Genomic DNA, 18,312 nt, shown 5'->3' with positions numbered 1-18,312 from the left:
CCTGAGAGCTCAAGTGACCGGACCAAGCAGGTACTGTGATTTAGTTGCAGACCCGGGACCGACTCTGGGCTTCCCACCTGTGTTCTGGAACTGAGCCTGTGTGGTTCCAGACAATTTTCATCCCTCTTTGAGTTTCAGTTTTCTTGTCCACAAAATGGCACTAGTAATAACATCTTCCACATAAGATGGCCACAGAGATTTAGTGGATAAATGCCAGGTCTGGCTCCGTAACTCCTGGTCTGATGTACTTACCCAGCCAGGGCTCTTTGTGGAATACTTTGATTTGTAGAATTCTTCATGATTATGGGGGTGTGGAATGGGTTCCCTCCTTGATGGGAAATTACCTCCCAAGGAGCCCACATCACGGGAGAGACGGGAAATGGACATCATGATCAGTCATTAGCTGTAACAGTAGAAGGAGAGCCTGGAAAAAAGTAGCCCTGGGATTTGAGAGACAGCAGAGATCAGGAAGAGCCAGACTCCCTGGGAACAATTTTGCAGAGGCAGGGGTCTCGAGGTGCACATATCTGTCTCCCCAGCTCTGCGCATGCACTGGACAGGGTGGCATGTGCTGGTTGAACTGCACTGGGCCTCTGAGTCTGGATGTGAGGAAAAGCACTGTGGTCTGTCTGAGGTGTCCGGAGCCCAGGAAGGAATGCTGCCCTTCCTGTCATACGCTCCCACCCCACGCCTTACCCTGGGGCACCACCCTAGAGCTTCTGGAGGAGGATAGCATTTGCTGGGGAGGAAGAGGGTGCCCTGGGTACTCTCACCACCAGTCAGGGGGCAGCCTTGGTCGGTGCACTCTCTAGTCTGGGGAGGGCCTGTCATTGCAAGCAACTCCAAGCACTTTCCAGATGTCCCTTTCCCTGCCGGCCCTGAAGTCTGCCTTCTGGGGCAGTTCCTGCCCAGACTCAAACCCCATTTCAGTCACAAGGCCTGAATATTTTCTGTCTCCATGGCTGGCTCTTGGTTCTGACTAAGCAGCAGGCCTTCTCTGATTCCAGGATCCTGGCGAAAGAAAGCCCACTTCCTCTGAGCCCAGGCCTGTTTCCTGTTTCCTGCCCATGCTCTCTCTGGGCCCTGGGGAGGCCTATGGGCCTGCAGCTCACACGTGCACAGTCTCTGCGCTCAGGTATCCAAAGGCAATATCCTGAAAGAACTCTTTTCACTGCTTGTTCGGGGGACAGGTCTGCCTAAAGCAAGCAACTTTATCTACTCCTTCAGTTCTTATTCCCGGTGTTGGCAAAGGGGTCCGGAAACCATATTCTTATCCTGTTGATAAGAATGTAAATGGACAGAAACTTCCACAGGCCCAAATGGACCATATGCACCAAAAGACTTAAGCTTGTATAATTTTTAAAAAATGTTTATTTTGAGAGAGAGCATGCGCACACACGCTCACAGGTGGGAGAGGGGCAAGGAAAGAGGGGGAGAGAGTGCAAGTAAGCAAGTCTCTGCTGTCAGGGCAGAGCCCAGTGTGGGGCTCAGTCTCACGAACCCTGAGGTCATGACCTGATTCGAGATCAAGAATTGGACCCTTAACCGACTGAGTCACCCAGGCACCCCGAATCTGCATCGTTTTTGTCTCAACCCAGCAATTCCTCTTCTAGGAATTTCTCCTGAGAAAGTAATTAGGCAAGGGTACAAAGATTGCACATTCAGGAGGATTCATCAGAGGATTGCTTAAAAAGCGACAACTTCCAAAATTTCAATGCAAGCAGATAGGTCAAGGAAATCCTAGTATATCAATAAAATGAAATCCAATTAATTATAACTCATGTCACCTTCACACCAACTCCAGTTAGGAAAGAAGTATCACTGATGCCATTTTACAGGAGCTTGAAGAGGTTCTGTGACTGCCCAAAGCATATTGTAGTCACTAAGCTCAGTTTCATGAGCCCATGTTCCTAAATATCATGATTCTGCTTCTCCATATACTGCCATATTTGCTTTAAAAACTGTGTGTGTGTGTGTGTGTGTGTGTGAGAGAGAGAGAGAGAGAGAGAGAGAGAAGAAAGTCAAGAAGGACCGAAATGAAAACACTGATAGAGGCCTTATGATAGAATTTATTTAGGACAAAACCTTGCATATAAAGCTCTTTTTCACTTCAATAAGATAAAAATTACTATGTAATATTAGAGTTTGTGGACAATGTTCAGAGTTCACACACACACACACACTCTGGCATGCTCACACACATATACCCTCTCTCATGGTTTATAAATGCTTCTAAGGACTGTACTGACTGAAAGATCATTGTGCCCTGACTTTGACACTCCAGATCCCCATTCTCCAATCTACCTCTTCTACCTGCATGGATGAAACACAGAGACAACACAAGTAGAACAAAATATATGGCATTTATTAAACATGTGACACAGATTATATCAAAGTAGAGCATGCATGAACAAATTATTTAACAAAAACACCAGCTGATACTGAAAACATGAAATGATGACATTTCTACAACATACAAAATTCTTTCAGGTAAATTGAGAAAGAAAAAAATCTCAAGTGAAATAAATATGTTGATTTCAGTGAGCTCCATATAGACATAAGCCACAAATTAAACCAAGCGATGAGCACATCAGAATTAGACACCTGTGGCTGCAGGAGGCCAGTTTCCAGTGTGGCTCCCACAACCCACCCACATGCTGGGCACCAAGAAGAGAGAGCATCTGCGTGCTGGGAGCCTTCCCTCCCCGGCCAGGTCTCCCCGGTGCCCATGCTCCTGCAGATGGGCTGCTTGGCACCAGAGAAATGTTGCCCCTAATACTTTTACGGGGAAATAAAACCTTCCTGCTGTAACAAATGATCCTGGCATGAATAACGTGAAATTTCAAACAAATGCCCCTTTTTCCTCCCAACTGAAGGCTGGTAAAACAGAAAATAAATTGTGAGGGAATTCTCCTGACAGAAGCTCAGTGTCTACTCGGAGGGCTAATGACGGCCCAGTATAGCATGGTTGGGCATTTGAAATATGACCTCTCTCTCCTGCCCTTCCACCTCTACTTTCCTTCATGTTTTAGAAGTAGATCAGAGTCAGCAATCTCCTTTCTGGTTTAAACTTGTATAGGATGAAGTGGCAGCCACCTTCCCAGACCTCAAGGGTTCTAGGGCCTTTGTCCATCTGTCCACAGCAGCTGTCTACAAGCGCCTAAGTCAGAGTTTTCTTCAGGGTTAACTCCAGGACTCGTGTGTACGGGGTATAGTTCCTGGAAGGCATTGCAATCTCACGAGTCCTACCTGTTGGGCTGAGAAATGAGAAAAGGCAGGTCAGGTGGATGGAACAAAACTCCCCATACTCTTCATGTAAGACACCTCTAGGAGATGGTTCTGTGGGCCGCGGCAGCCTAAAAATAAACTGACCGAAGGCAGTTGAATCTTCCGTAACTTTTAAAGGTTGTGCTAAGTATCGATCATCCAGAAAAATAAAAAACCATGTATTCAAGGAACTTATAATTAAAATTCTTTTAATGTACAGGCACCTGGGTGGCTCAGTTAGTTAGGCCTCCAACTTCGGCTCAGGTCATGATCTCGCAGTTTGTGGATTCAAGCCCCATGTTGGGCTCTGTGCTGACAGCTAGGAGTCGCCTTCAGATTCTGTGTCTCCCTTTCTCTCTGTCCCTCCCCCTCTCATGCTCACTCTGTCTCTCTCAAAAATACATTAAAAATATTTTTAAACAAAATTAATATGTTAGGTACTATAATAGACGCATAATCAATTATGCTGAATATTCTTCATTTGCCCGTTTGGATTACTCTCCCCCTTTTCCACCCCACTCTGTGCCTTTGGGAAGCTGACTTGAAGGTCGGCATCCATGGGCTCCCCTAGCATTTACCGTCCAGTTGGTTTTGACCAGTGGGGAACCGGTAGCAGGGATAAGAGAATAGAAGGATGGTGAGGTCAGGACATTTGTTCCCTCCTGGCCAGGCTGCAGCTTGGAGGTTGGCTGCATTCCTCTAGCAGAGGCCACAGTTCGCAGCGCACACCCCCCACCCCCTTTGTGTGTTCTGCTGGCTTCCTCCCCCTGCCTCTGCAGAGGCCTGGGTTGGTGACAGCTTCTACTTTGTTAGCTCTAGAGTATGCCAGTGTCCCTTGTTTATGTTTCTCAGATCTGCCCAAACGTTCATAAACAGTCACCTCATCTAAGTCTCTTCAATCTTCCTGTCCTGCCAGGACCTTGAGCAATATAAGAATTAACGTATTATGGGCAAACTGAGGGCAGAAGGAGTTAGTGGCACTTAGGAGGAGGGGATCTGGAAATCGCACAGAGGGGGCATCTTGAAGGCTGCCTAGGTGTTCCTCAGGTGGGCGAGGAGGAGATGGGAATTCAGGCAGAAGGGATAGTGTGGGAGAGGCAAAAGAATGGTGAACTCAAGGACTCTGGGTATGGAAAGACACATTTGGTAGGACTGGAGCAAAGAGTTCACAATAGAAAGAGGCAGAAGATGAGGCCCAGGGGAGAAGGGCCCTGTGTGCCCTGCTAAGGAGTTCAGAAGGGGACACAGAGCCACTAAGGAGGGGAATGATATATTTGTGTTTTTATTCTAGCAAGACTCCTTGGCACCGCTGAGGATTGACTGAAGAGGGGTTAGTCTGAAGGCAGAAAGTGAGCAGATGTTTGCTATTTAGGATGTGAGAGTGGTCATGAGAACTTGAGTTCCAACTGTAGCACTCAAGGTGAAATAGCAAAGAAAGGGTAGGGAGATACTGGGAAGGTAGAATTAACCAGGATTTGGTGACTTGAAATGGAGAAAATAACCCATTTTTTTATCCTCCTGGACACATAACTACCTTTCCCAGCATTCTTTGCAATTTCATGGGCCATGTGACTAAATGGGCAAAAATGATGTACGTCACTTCCAGGTTTAGCTGTAAAATCCTTCTGCAGAACCCCTCCCCCCCCTTCCCAATCTCTTCGCTTTCATGCACAGGAAATAGCAAAGGGCCCCGGAGGACTCCAAAACCCAGGCAGAGTCACTAGTTGAGAGAATCTGGGCTCCTGAATGACTGTGTGCAGTGAAGCCACCTAGTCTCAGACTGTATCACAAGACATCAGTATTTTGCCAAGCTGAGGTTTGTGGGCTTTTTGTTACGGCACCTAACATTTCTTACCCCGACTACTGCAGTGACCAATTGTATGTATAACAGATGAGTCTGCTCCCTTCCCCGAACCGCCCAGAGCCAGTCTTTCACAAAGTGATGTGGAATAGACCTCCTTAGCTACCGTTTTGTCATCTGTCTTCTCTGTTGTCTCAGCCACTGCCCTAGTTCAGGCTCTCGAAATTTATCTTTGAATACTTGAGTATGGTCTTCCTGCCTTCAGTGTCGGCAAGTCTTTCCCCTCTTGAAACCCTCTACTCATTCTGCTGCCAAAGAGATCTTCCATCTGATAATCAGGGCTTATTACTGTTCCTAAGGCTTTTTAATGTCTCCCCATTGCTTCTTGGATGAAGGCTAAGCTCTTGTGCATGGTCTTAAAGGCCCTCCGCCATCTGCTATTTCTCCTATGGTTTTCATCGTGGCTGCACTGCCGTTCTCCTGTTGTCCCCTCCGCCTTGAATGCTCCCCTAATCACACAGGTCTGATGAATCCCTGCCTGTATTTCAAGACTCCTACATCACCTCCAATATGACAATTTCCCCAATTCTGCACCCCCAGGGATAGAAACAATCATTCCTTTCTTTTTGTGCTTGTTTTCTGTTTCCTTGAGCAGTGGTGCTCAAATTTTCTGCTTTCACAGGTCACTTTTGCTAAACTTTCCCAGCAGTTAACACCTCCCACTATCCTGAAGTGATCTGCAATTATATTTGGGATGCAGCTTCTTTGGAGGTGTGTTAGAAGCTTGCGGGAAAATTTAAACTTCGCATGTCTCTCCCCTAGAGATTCCATGTCTTCTCCGTGCTCTCCAAACCATCCTCCCCATGTACACCTTAAAAAGGACTATCATACAGGCTTCTGACACACCACTGGAAGCATCCCATTACCCCACTAGTCTACACTTCCTCTGCTAGTTACACTTTCGTGAAGGGTGAAAACCATAGGTCACTCATCTCCATGAGTCTAGCAGTGCACTCAGGCCAGGCACAGAGCTATCACTAAATGTATGAATGACGAAGGAAAGTAGGGGATGAAGGATTTCCAGGAGTAAGGGGTCAGCACTTCACCTCCTGTAGAGGAATGCACGAGATCTGTCAATTCAGGTCAATTCAGGGGTCCCCGGTGACCTGACCAGGCACTTTATAGTAGAGTGCCAGGGGCAGGAGCCAGATGGTGATTTGTGCCAACCACTGTGAAAATTCCACATGACGGAAATGGGCTCTGGTGATAATATCCTAAAAGCCCATAAAATCCAGAAATATTTATAAAGGTGAATGTTCTGAGTTTCAAAAACAGGCTCTCATATCCCAACCTTTCAAAAGGAAGTGAGGTATTTTATTTGGTTGATCACTAGGAAACAAGAGGATTTCAGGAACACAAATAATTTCAACCACAGAACTAAAATTCAACAATTTTCTTTAACACTTGAAGGCTATTGTTAACCTTTTATTAATCCATAAAGAGGCCGTTCCCTGGGGGAAACAATAGCAGAGTCAGCAAATAGAACTTTGACAAAAAGCTGCTTTGTGTTCTGGTCCGTACAATAGAAATATGAGATGTAGGCATCCTAAAGCGCTTACTATGTGCCACGCACTTGTGACCACGGGGAATATGTTTTCATTACATCATACCTATTAAGACATAATTTATGAACTTGCTGGAAACCAAGTTTCACTAAGGGGCAAGGAGAAAACGCCTTTTTTTTTTCTTTTCATTTTCTGTTTTTCATTTTTCTCTTTGAAGGCTAGCAGACTGGAAATTGCTCTCAGTTGCTTTAATTAATACATATCAAACTTTCAAATCAACCTTTAAATTTTTTCTAAAACAAGACAGGTGTTTAAAAGCCCCTGAAATCACAGTGAGTGCCTTTTCACCCTTTCGCTCCATCTTTGCTTTAAGACCTATGCTCTCTAGAAGTGTATGGAACGCAAGGGTTAGATGAAGAGGGGAAGGACTTGAGGAGAAACTGGAGGCAGAAGGTCAATGAAACAAGCAGACACAGAACCCGGGTCTCCAGGAGGCTGGTGGCAGTGGGTATGGAAGCCATGAAGGGAGGAGACAGGAGTGTGTGGGCACTGAGGCCGTCCTGGAGCGAGGGGCCCACAGTGTACTGGGCTCAGGGACCCGGGAAGGCAGCGGTAGCACCAACAGAAATAGGAGAATGTGCCCTCTATGCTAGGACTTTATACCTGTGTCTTACCTCACCATCCCAGCGAATTTCTGAGGGAATTACAGTCAAAAATTACTGTCCGGTTCTGACTCAAGAAACAGACTCGGAGAAGTCAGGGATTTGCTCAAAGCTATAGCTGCAGTGAGAGGCGGATCCAGGACCCAAACCCAGTTCTAATTTCCAAGCCAGTGTTCCTGACCACTACTCAGAGGAACTGGCTTTGATGGAAAACAGTGATGCAGTTAGCTGGGGGTGCGGTAGGTGGGAGTGAAGATCAGTGGGCCAGCAAGCCGGGAGCGGCCAGCCGGCAGCCAGGAATGAGGACTTGTGTGCTGGAGAGGCTGGAACTACCTGACGGCTCAGCACAGGCAGGACAGAAGTGAAGCTGGGACACTGGCCGCCAGCTTCGCAGGAACTACTGTAACCACGATCGAGCCCCGCGAAGCTGCCAGGGTGGGGATCTGGGAGGAGAAAGAGGAGCCATCAGAAAAGATGGAGGACAGGCCCGGGAAGTAGGGAGACGAGACCAAACTCCGACAGGAAGCAGACATTCTGCTGCTTAGGAGAAAGTGTCAAATGCTCCGGAGGGATGGCTCCACTCAACAAGTATCAGTCCGGTCGAGTGCCTGCCATGTGCCAGACACTATTTTAAGGGAGTCCCATGGAGATGGTAATTAGTGATGGGATGGAAATCCCTGCCCTGATGGGGCTTATGTTCTTGTGAGGAGAGGGAGGATAATCACAAAGAAGTAAAACATAAGCAAAACATGCTTCTTTGGGGTCCTTATTAAATAGGTTGTATTCTAGTACAGACCAGCTGCGTCGGTCCTCACTAGGTATGCACCTTTCATTCAGCCACCAGATGTTTATAAGAGCATCAAAGTGCTAGACTAGGGGGGTAGAGAGCCCAGGGTCCCTGTCCACAGGAGTACACGGTGTTGGCCAAAATGGGGAAATGGTGGCGGTAGGGAGAGGAGTTCATAAAAGGGGCTTAATGGCTCTGTAAGTAAAGAAAAGGCTGATTGCCACTTTTCCCAGCATGAAAACCGAGCAGCTCTAACTGTAGGTCAGACGCAGTTAGCAGGAGCACAGCACCAAAGCCTTGCAGGTCCAGGGAGAAGTGAGTCCTGGGGGGCCTGCTCTACGGTGAGGCCTGGCGCCTGGAAAGCCCTGGGACCACTCTGCGCCTCAGCGGGCAGAGACCTCCTCCATCACTGGGCCTTCCAGGGTTTTATGCAATGTCTAGAGGGTTCCAAACCCACTGATGGTTTAATTGAAGAGCTTAATGCATGATGGAGCATTTATAGACTTGAAGCACTATGAAGTTAATGAAATTATCTTAACATACCCAAATTTACTTCTATTTGACATCGTGTCTTACATATGAAACCAGAGTTTTGGTTTAGTTGACATTAATAATGCCTGTTTATTAAGTGCTTCACTTGTTACCGTGCTAAATACTTTATACACATGGTTTCATGTAATCCTCATAGAAACCCTATGAGATTTGATACTGTCCTCTTCACTCCCATTTTAAGGATGAAATAATTGAGGCTTAAGAGGGGTAAAGTACCTTGCCCAAGGCATTACTCATTGCTCGGAAGCCCCACAGCCTGAGGCTTGCCAACTGGACCAATCTGTAGGTGTTTTGGGGGTTGTTGTGAGGCTCCAACTCACGAGCCAGGAGATCAAGTTGGACTCAACCCACTGAGCCACCCAGGTGCCCGTCAGGTTCATTTTGAGAGAAAAGGAAGTGAGAACAAAACTCATCTGCATAATTGAGGCTTCATTCAATGCTTTTATTGATCTAAAACATTTTGGAGGAGGCTGGGCTATTTATTTAAAAATAAAATCTTTATTAAGCAATCTCAACACCCAACGTGGGGCTCAAGTTCACAACCCCAACGTAAAGAGTTGCGTGCTCTATTGACTGGGCCAGCCAGGCACCTCTGGGAGGAAGCGGTTCTTAAAATATTCTGGAAGACACCATGGGATCTTGTATTGGATGCAAGTTTAAAGTCCAAGTAAGAACCAGGAGTTCTGTTAGAACATTTACAACACAATGCAGTGACTCTATTATTTTTTTAATGCTTGTTTTGAGAGAGAGAGAGCCGAGCTAAAGAGAGGGAGAAAAAGAACCCCAAGCAGGCTCACACTGACAGCACAGAGCCAGATGTAGGGCTCGATCTCAGAAACCCGTGAGATCATGTCCTGATCCAAAATCAAAAGTTGGACATTTAACTGAGTGAGCCATCCAGAAACCCTCTGTTTATTACTTTAAATTCCCACTTGTTGGGGCACCTGGGTGGCTTAGTTGGTTAAGCATCCGACTTTCGCTTAGGTCATGATCTCGCGGTTCGTGGGTTCGAGCCCTGCGTCGGGCTCTGTGCTGACTGCCAGCTCAGGGCCTGGAGCCTGTTTCAGAGTCTGAGTCTCCCTCTCCTAGAAGTAAAAGTAAATAAATAAATTCCCACTTGTACCACACCAGGACTCCAAAGGCCTGGTTTTAATCCTGGCTGTGTGGGCTTCCAGTGAATCACATCTCTCTCTGGGCCTTGATGTTGATATTTTTCAAACATGGGGATTAAACTAGACTTGGAGCAGGCGTGGGGCGCCTGGGTGGCTCACTTGGTTAAGGATCCGACTTGGCCTTTGGCTCAGGTCATGATCTCAGAGTTCAGAGTTCCAGCCCCACATTGGACTCTTCGCTGTCAGCACAGAGCCTGCTTCGGGTCCTCTGTTCCCACCTCTCACTGCCCCTACTCCCCCTCAAAAAATAAACATTAAAATAAGTAAGTAAGACCAGCAGGTTCCAATTGGTTTTTGACCATAGAGATTTGGTCAAATCTCAAACAAAATCTCACTTGGAATCCAACATATAAAACATACTAAAAGCTGAGTTTCTCGGGTTTGGTTTGTTTTCCAGGTAGGGGAGGGTCCCCACGGGCCAGCTGCTTGCTCACCTTCTCGTCCCCTGAGGCTCCAGAGGCCTGACCCTGAGCCCCAGCATGGCAGCACCAAGAAGCACAGGTAGGAAACTGCTACTCTGACTTCTTTCTAAAGACCCCTAGCTTCTCGCCACTCAGGCCCGCATGGCACCCTTCACATAGTAGGCACTTAGTAAATATCTGTGAGGAAAAGAGAATGAAATCTTACTCTGCCTTTCCGGAAATGCGGATACGTAGTTTTCATTTCCTCTGCTGATTGACCTACGCAGTTAAAGTGCTAAGATGGATCCTGGGGGAAACCAAATGTTACATTTATGGAAAAGCTGCTTTTAGATACCGAAGTGGCTTCCAAGTTCACCATGGCCATAAGTTAAGGGTCTGTCAGCACTTCCATTATGAAAACCGCTTTGTGGTTTCATAACTTAGCCATAAAAGTTTGCTGCAGGCTATCCTTGGGCACACAAATTGAAAACCTTGTTTTAAGCCAAAATGTGGGAATTGGAAAACAAACAATTTATTGGTTTCAGACATAGTTTTGTACCCGTCTTAGCCTAACAAGATTTATTATGTGGGCAATTAAAGTGGACTAAACTACTTGATTCTTGAAAAACAAAAAAAGGAGAGAAATGATCAAACTGTTTCACAAGGAGTCCCTGGACATGATCATTCTTTTTGGCTATATTTTTATCACGTACTTTGTCCCCCACGTTGATAAGACCTCGAGTCAACTTACATATCCTTTTCCCTGCTTGTGCTGGTTAAACCTGAGAAATCACCTACTCAAACCACTGACTTTCCAAAATGAGAAACTGAGGCCCCAGCAAAAAGAGTCCAGCCTGGATACATCTGCTGCTAGTGAGGACTAGACCCAGGTATTCTACATGGCAGCGTGGTGATGGGCTCACCACTGTTTCCCAGCAGATGTAACCATTCAAGTTTCCAGGAGTCTACATTATTCTGTCTGGCTAATGTCTAATGCAACACACACAACTACACCCTCCCACAAACAGTATACCAGGTACTCTGTGACTTTAGTTACATAAATCAAAAGCCCCATGCCATCAGCATCCATATTACACACTTGTTTTCTGTCCTCTTTGGGCCAAGAGATTTGAGCGCTTAGAGATGGTGGGTTAGCTACTGGGTCACAGACTCTCCTCTCACTAGGGAGACACCCAGGCCTGGGTGTGTGGAGGAGCTTAGGAACAAACAGGTCAGTCCTTGAGCTCAGAAGTGCAACTGAACAAACAAGGTGGTGGTTCTCGTTTGTCCGTCATGACGGAAACCGATCTGCTGATTTACAGCTCTGAGCCAGTGCTGGACAACACAGTGTTATGGCCCTTGGCGAATAGGTGGATTTGTTCAGGGTTTAGACCCTCCCTCCTCTGTGCTACCAAAGGCCCTCACAAGCCCCTCTGGCGCTGTCATAAATGTCTGCTTCCCTATCTGTCTGTCCCTCCAAGACCACATCTGGGGCAGGAACCAAATCTCATTCTTCTCCATACACGTCTGGTGACTCATCTGGTGTTTGCTGAGTGAACGAATGGATGGAGGAACAAAGGGCACGCACTTACAACAGGGCTAATCTCTCGCTGACTCAGCTTCTCCAGGCCTCTCTTCGCTGTCCCCTCTGCCCTGCACAATGCCCCTGCTCCCTCAGAAATGAGCCAGACTTCTCAGCAGCAACCCTTTACCGTTGCAGAAATATTTTTGATAGAAAGAATGCATTTCTGGTAATAACAGCCCCGCAAAGTATTTTCTTAAGTCAGAGAGGAATCTGAGTCAGAAAAATAGGAAATTCCTAAATACCTGGGTAGAAGATCACAGCCTACTCCAATCTCTCTGGTTTCCACTTCAGGCTTGGGCTGGGTTTCTATTAAATAGTCCAACCTGCTTTGTAGTTCATTATTCTAGAGAGGAGGGAAGAAATACTTTTAGTAAAGAAAATCTGTCCCCCACAAACGTGCAAGATGCAATTTATATGTATTACCTGATTTTTCTCTGTGACCTGGACATCTGTCATCATGTATTTTTCGAGCACCTCTGTCACAGTAGGAATTAAAGAAATACATCTTTACAGATAGTTTTCTGGGCATGTACCATACATATGGATCCAATTCTGCATAAGTGGAAACAAACAAAATACCCTATGTGCTAAACTTGGGGTCTTTTCCACTCAGCAATTTGTTGTGTCGATCTTGCCATGTTTATTAGTTTTGTTTTCCCAGCAAGCTATTTTACTGGGTTCAGAGCATTCCATTGTATGGAATGCACTGTGTGGATGCACGTTTTTTAACTAGTCTCTTATTGATGGCACTTAGATATTTACCACTTTCCTTGCAATTATAAATAAGGTATAGCTCATGTTTTAATACTCCCTTATTAAACTATAAAATGAGTAAGTCTATTAATTTAGTGGGAAATACCTCCATAACTTTAATAATTAGTATTTCTTAGGTTTGGAAAATTCAGAATCTCAAACATATAAAGTAGAACAAGCTCCTTGGGATTAAAATTAGCATTCTAAATAGTTTTTCTTCAGGTCAGAGCCAGACATTACCTAGGTTGATGACTGGATGCTCAGGACTTGGAAATTTGCCCCACGGGGGAAATGAAGGACAAAGGAGCAAGAGGGTGGAGGATATTGGAATGAAAATAGACGGAGTACAGACGTGGAAGTGCAAATATACACAAATTTCAGAAAGGGGTTAAAACGGGGATTATCTCTGTGTATTGAGAGATTTCAGTTTTTAAAAAGTAATTCTACATATTTCTCCGTAAGGCTAGATTAAATTTTTCTTTTTTGTACATTACTAGTTTAATTCTTCTTCATCCCCATCACCTATGTAACCATCCCGCTAGCCACCTCATCTGTTTTTTTGGTTTGTCTGTCTCAAAATCCACATATGAGTGAAATCATATGGTGTTGCAAATGGCAAGATTTCACTTTTTTCTAATGACTGAATAATATACCATTGTGTGCGTATATACACACACATTTATATATAACACATACTTATATGTAATTATACACACACACACACACACAGGGACACTTGGGCTGCTTCCATAAATTGGCTATTGTAGATAATGCTGCAATAAACATAGGGATAAATGTAACCCTTTGAATTAGTATTTTTATATTCTTTGGGAAGATACCTAGTAGTCCAATTGCTGGATGGTAAGGTGGTTCTATTTTTAATTTTTTGAAAGACCCTCCATACTGTTGTCCACAGTGGCTGTACCAGTACCAGTCTGCATTCCCTTTTCTCCACATCCTTGCCAACAACTGTTGTCAGATTAAATCTTCACAAGGCAGTACCATATCTACTTCACTATATCCTCAGAACATGGCATGTCAGAGATACAAAATAGTTAAGGAACAAATAAACCTATAAATACTTTTACAAGTAGCATGTTATTTGCATTAATTAGAAAAAAAAGCAATTTTTTTAAGTTGGACCTGAAGCTAAAGCACTAGTGTAAGACACTAACAAATAAAAGTTGAAAAGCCCTTTGAAAAAGAAGCTCATTTGTTTCAAAAGAAAGAAGGTGGGGTACAGCTCAGGAACTCCTGCCCTGCACAGCTGGTACCTAGGAGCAAAGCAGCCACTCTGGCACAGACTCCTGCTCTGCTGGTCTAGGGATCCTTTCAGAAAAGAGGGAAAGGGTGTGCAGGGGAAGAACACATTAACAGATTCGCTAGCAGCTCACAAGCCATGACAGATGGATGGGCTCCAAACCTATCACTTAATGCTCATGATAGGAGAATGTTGCTGGCTTTGTGCCTGAGGTACAACATCTACACACACACGGCTTCGCCAGCAATATTTGAACTCTCCCATTCATCAGGAAAGACCAGGGCGAAAGACGCTTGCCCATTAACAAGCTCCAGAAATCCCGCAGCCTTGTCTCTCTTCTCAGGATAGAGTAGTAATGAGGATTTCACATAATTCTGAGTTGACTACCCATAATAAAGGGGCATAAAAGACAAAGTTAGTAAGTGTGCCCTAATTGGTGCATTGAATACAGCGCGTAGCGGGCAGGTAGACACAATCTTTTGTTCTATTTCAGAGGAACTCTGTGTGTGCACATCAGATACTCACTGAAGACTGAAATGAAAGACCAGTACCCTTAAAATTTAGTGCAAAGTATCATGTGGTGTGGAAAGTTAGGTGAGGAGAGCAGTTAAATAGGGCATGATTTGCAACCCTTGATTTCAGTCTTATGAGGACACAGGCAACTAAGGAGAAAATAACAGAACAAAGTCAGAAGTCCCAAGCCAGAGGGATCCACAGAATATAAGGGGGAACTCGGAGAAGATGCTGAATTCAAGACAGGGGGAAAGAACTGAACTGTCCGTGAAGATTTCCTTGAGTTCGGCAAAAGAAAGAGAGTAAGAGGTATAAAGAGATGAGTGTTCCAGAATTGGAGGATGCACCTTACTCAAGTATACAGGTAACAAGAGTTGGTTGGGAAGGGCTAAGTATGCCTTTATAAGTACTTTATACTCCTTCTGTAAGCCCAGAGTCAGCACTAGATTTTATTTCAACCACTGGCCTTGAAAGTTGTATTGGAAGGAAACCAAACTATTGGTAGGAAGATTAGTCAAGGAGGTCATTGTAATCTCCTAGCTCAAAGAATGAGAACTGCATTTATAGCACTGAGCAGCAAGCAGTAAACCAATGGTTTGTCCTGCAAAAATTAGCTGAAACTCTGGACAGAAGACAAAAAAGCATCTCTTTAGCTCTCTGGAGACTGCAGCAAGACAGGCAAGCTATAGAGGGGAGAGAGGGGCTTAGAATGGGTTCTTTGTGACTCATTGTTTTTGTTTGCAGCTTTGCCCAAAAACAGTACAGTCATGGCGACAACACAGATGCTTTAAAAATTCAACATAAAGATCATCTTTCTAGTAGAAAAAAACAAAACAGGAGTTGTCTAGCATAACCAGGACTGCCAAGAATAAAGGGGAAACCAAAAGGAGAGAATCCACAAAGTAAGAAACTCTAAATTCTGTGTATAGACTCAGCTCAAGTGTCTGGCACACCCCTGAACCATGCATGTGTGGGGCAAACAAAGAAGTTTGCAGCCAAGGCTTAAAGAACTGAACTGAGATACAAGCTATCACAGCAGGGCAGGGTGGAGTTGGGTCTAACCAACTTCATGACCTAAAACAAAAATCTCAATGCAGCTCAAAACAATAATAAAACAGAATCCAAAGTCTCCACAACAAAACCTTTACGAAGTCAAGGTTATAATCCAAAATCACTCGGTATGTGAAGAGTCGGGAAAATGTGACCATTCCCAGGGAAAAGGAGAACCAATAGATGCCAATCCAGAGAGGACTTGTATGTTGGAATTTTCAGACAAGGACTTGAAAGCAGCTATAATAACTATGCTCATTGAGGTCAAAGAAAATATGCTTCTAATTGATGTAGTAAAAAAAAATCAACTAGAAAACGTAAAAAGACCAAATGGACACTTTAGAACAGAAAAATACATTGCCTCAAATTTTAGAAAATTACTAGAGTGAAGAAAAGAATGGAGATGACAAAAAAAGGAGTCAGTGAACTTGAAGACACATTAACAGAAGTTCAATAAGAATAAGATAAAGACTGAAAGTAACAAATGGAGCTTCCTGAAATGATGGCACAATTTCTAATGCCTAACATAGGGACACTGGAATCACAGAAGGAAGGTTAAAGAAACTAGAGCAGGAAAAGAGTCAAAGATTTAACGGCTCAAAATTTCCAAAATTTGGTAAAAGACATACATTTACAAATTCAAGAATCTCAGCAAACCCCAAACAATAAATTCAGAGAGAAATATACATTGTTATATCCTAGTCAAACTACTGGAAACCACAAATAAGGAAAAAATCTTGAAAGCAATCCTGTTACATATAGGGGAACAATAATTTGAATTACCATGGATTTCTCATCAAAAACGATGGCAGCCAGAAAACAGTGCTAAAAGAAACTGTCATCCTGGAACGCTCTACTTAATTTTCATTATTGAATTAGAGAACTTCGTTTCAGATAAAGGAAAACTAACTGAATTTGTCCCAATATGAGCTGCACTACACAAAATGCTAAATAAAAGGTCTTCAGGCTGAAGAGAGAGGATACCAGAGAGAAACAGATTTTCAGGAATGAATGAATGAACATCAGAAATAGATACTATATGAGGGGCGCCTGGGTGGCTCAGTCGGTTAAGCATGTGACTTCGGCTCAGGTCATGATCTCGTGGTTCATGGGTTCGAGCCCCGCGTCAGGCTCTGTGCTGACAGCTCAGAGCCTGGAGCCTGTTTCGGATTCTGTGTCTCCCTCTCTCTCTGACCCTCCCCTGCTCACGCTGTCTCTCTCTCTCTCTCAGAAATACATAGAAAAACAAAAAAAGAAATAGATACTATATGAGTAAATATGAAAGACTGTTATCTCTTAATTTCTCTAAAATACTATTAGATTACATATTACATGTAATATATATAATAGACTATTAAATATTATGTTAGAGACTATTAAAGCAAAAATTAAAATGAATGCATTTCGGTTTATAATGTGTGCAGATAGACTACCTATAACTGTTAACAGCAGGGGGAGGGGGAATGGACCTATACCATTGCAAGATTTCTACATTTCACATGAAGTAGTACAATATTACCTGAGTGGACTTTGAACAGTTAATGATGTATATTGTGATACCCAGAGAAACCACTAATATATTGGATAAAAGAGATAAAGCAAAATGCCACTTGATATAATAAAATGGAATTCTAAAAGTATATTGAAATCATCGAAAGAGAAACAAAAACTATAACCAGAGGGCATAAACAATAAACAATAAAATGATAGACCTAAATCCAATCCTATTAATTATTAGATGCCAGTGGACTATATAGTCCAGTAAAAAACTATCAGAATATATACAAAAGCAGCATTTAACTATGTACTATCTACAACAGATCCACACTAAATACAGACACATGGATCAGTTAAAACTAAGTGGGTGAAAAAAGATATACCATGCAAACAGTAATCTTGAGAGGGCAAGAATTCCCTCTATATTAATACTAGGGAAAATAGACTTCAAGACAGAGTAGGAACAAAGCAGTAATGAACATTTTATAATCATGAAAAGGCCAATACATCATGAAGACAAAACAATTTAAAAAATGTGTTTGTCTAATAGGAGAGCTTCAAAATATATGGAGAAGAATGACAAAATTAAAGAGATAGTCTAAAACCGGAGTAATGGATTTTAACACCCTTCTCTCAGCAATTGATAGCGCAATTACACAAAACCCAGGAAAAACAATAGTATCAGCCACCTAAATCTAATTGATACTTATAGAACACAAACAGAATACCTATTTTCTTACACAAACCAAGAGAAACCATGTGCTGAGCCGTAAAACAAGTCTCAATAAATTTAAAAGAATTAAGACCATACAAAGTATGTTCTCTGACCATAACAATTAGAAATAATATGATATCTAAGAAAACCTGAAATATTTGGAGGTTAAACAACACACTTCCAAGTAACCCATAAGTCAAAGAAGAATCTCAAAGGAAATTAAAAAGTATTTCAAACTGGATGATAATGAAAATACAACATAACAAAGTTGAGGGGTGCCACTGAGCTGAAGCAGAGTCTGCAGGGACATTGATAGCTGCTGATATTAAAAAAGAAGAAAGCTTGGCGTGCCTGGGTGGCTCAGTCACTTAAGCATCTGATCTTAGCTCAGATCATTGGATCTCATGGTTCATGAGTTCTAGCCTCACATCAGGCTCTGCACTGACAGCACGGAGCCTGCTTGGCATTCTCCTCCTTTCTGTCTCTCCCTGCTCATGCACTCTCCCTCAAAATAAATAAAAAATTTTGTAAACCTTTAAAAAAGAAAGCTCTAAAATCAGTGGCCTAATGTCCACCAAAGGAGCTAGAAAAAGCAAAGCAACACCGAAATAACTAGAAGGAAGGGAATAACGAATATCAGAGCAATACTCAATACAATGGAAAACAGAGACCAGAGAATATCAACAAAGCCAAAAGCTGTTCTAGTTTTTGAAAACAACAAAATTGAGAAC

At 43.5% G+C, this 18,312-nt stretch overlaps 1 protein-coding gene and 1 long non-coding RNA gene across 3 annotated transcripts in view; one reads left to right on the top strand and one right to left on the bottom strand.

Annotated features, from left to right (window-relative positions):
- Nucleotides 1-2,385: 2,385 nt before the first annotated feature.
- LOC120230842 (myocardial zonula adherens protein) overlaps nt 2,386-18,312 on the bottom strand; it is a 92,469-nt gene continuing 76,542 nt past the window's right edge. Inside the window, exons 12-13 of one of the 2 annotated variants that reach the window (XM_039230587.1) lie at nt 12,035-12,135; nt 2,386-3,257 (exon numbers count right to left, since the gene is read on the bottom strand). In XM_039230587.1, the coding sequence (XP_039086518.1) occupies nt 3,161-3,257; nt 12,035-12,135 (198 nt within the window). In that variant the 3' untranslated portion in view covers nt 2,386-3,160. Of the gene's footprint in view, nt 3,258-10,305; nt 10,406-12,034; nt 12,136-18,312 lie in introns of those variants that run through there. The other variant, XM_039230588.1, reaches the window with a different exon arrangement.
- LOC120230844 lies at nt 10,228-16,368 on the top strand. Its single transcript, XR_005528188.1, has 3 exons — nt 10,228-10,307; nt 14,300-14,683; nt 15,064-16,368. It is a non-coding gene; the product is annotated as an uncharacterized LOC120230844 (long non-coding RNA).

This window comes from Hyaena hyaena, unplaced genomic scaffold, assembly GCF_003009895.1.
Source record: "Hyaena hyaena isolate Hyena2069 unplaced genomic scaffold, ASM300989v1 scaffold_49, whole genome shotgun sequence".
In the NCBI taxonomy this organism is placed as follows: domain Eukaryota; kingdom Metazoa; phylum Chordata; class Mammalia; order Carnivora; family Hyaenidae; genus Hyaena; species Hyaena hyaena.
This window is presented reverse-complemented; position numbering and strand designations above follow the sequence as displayed.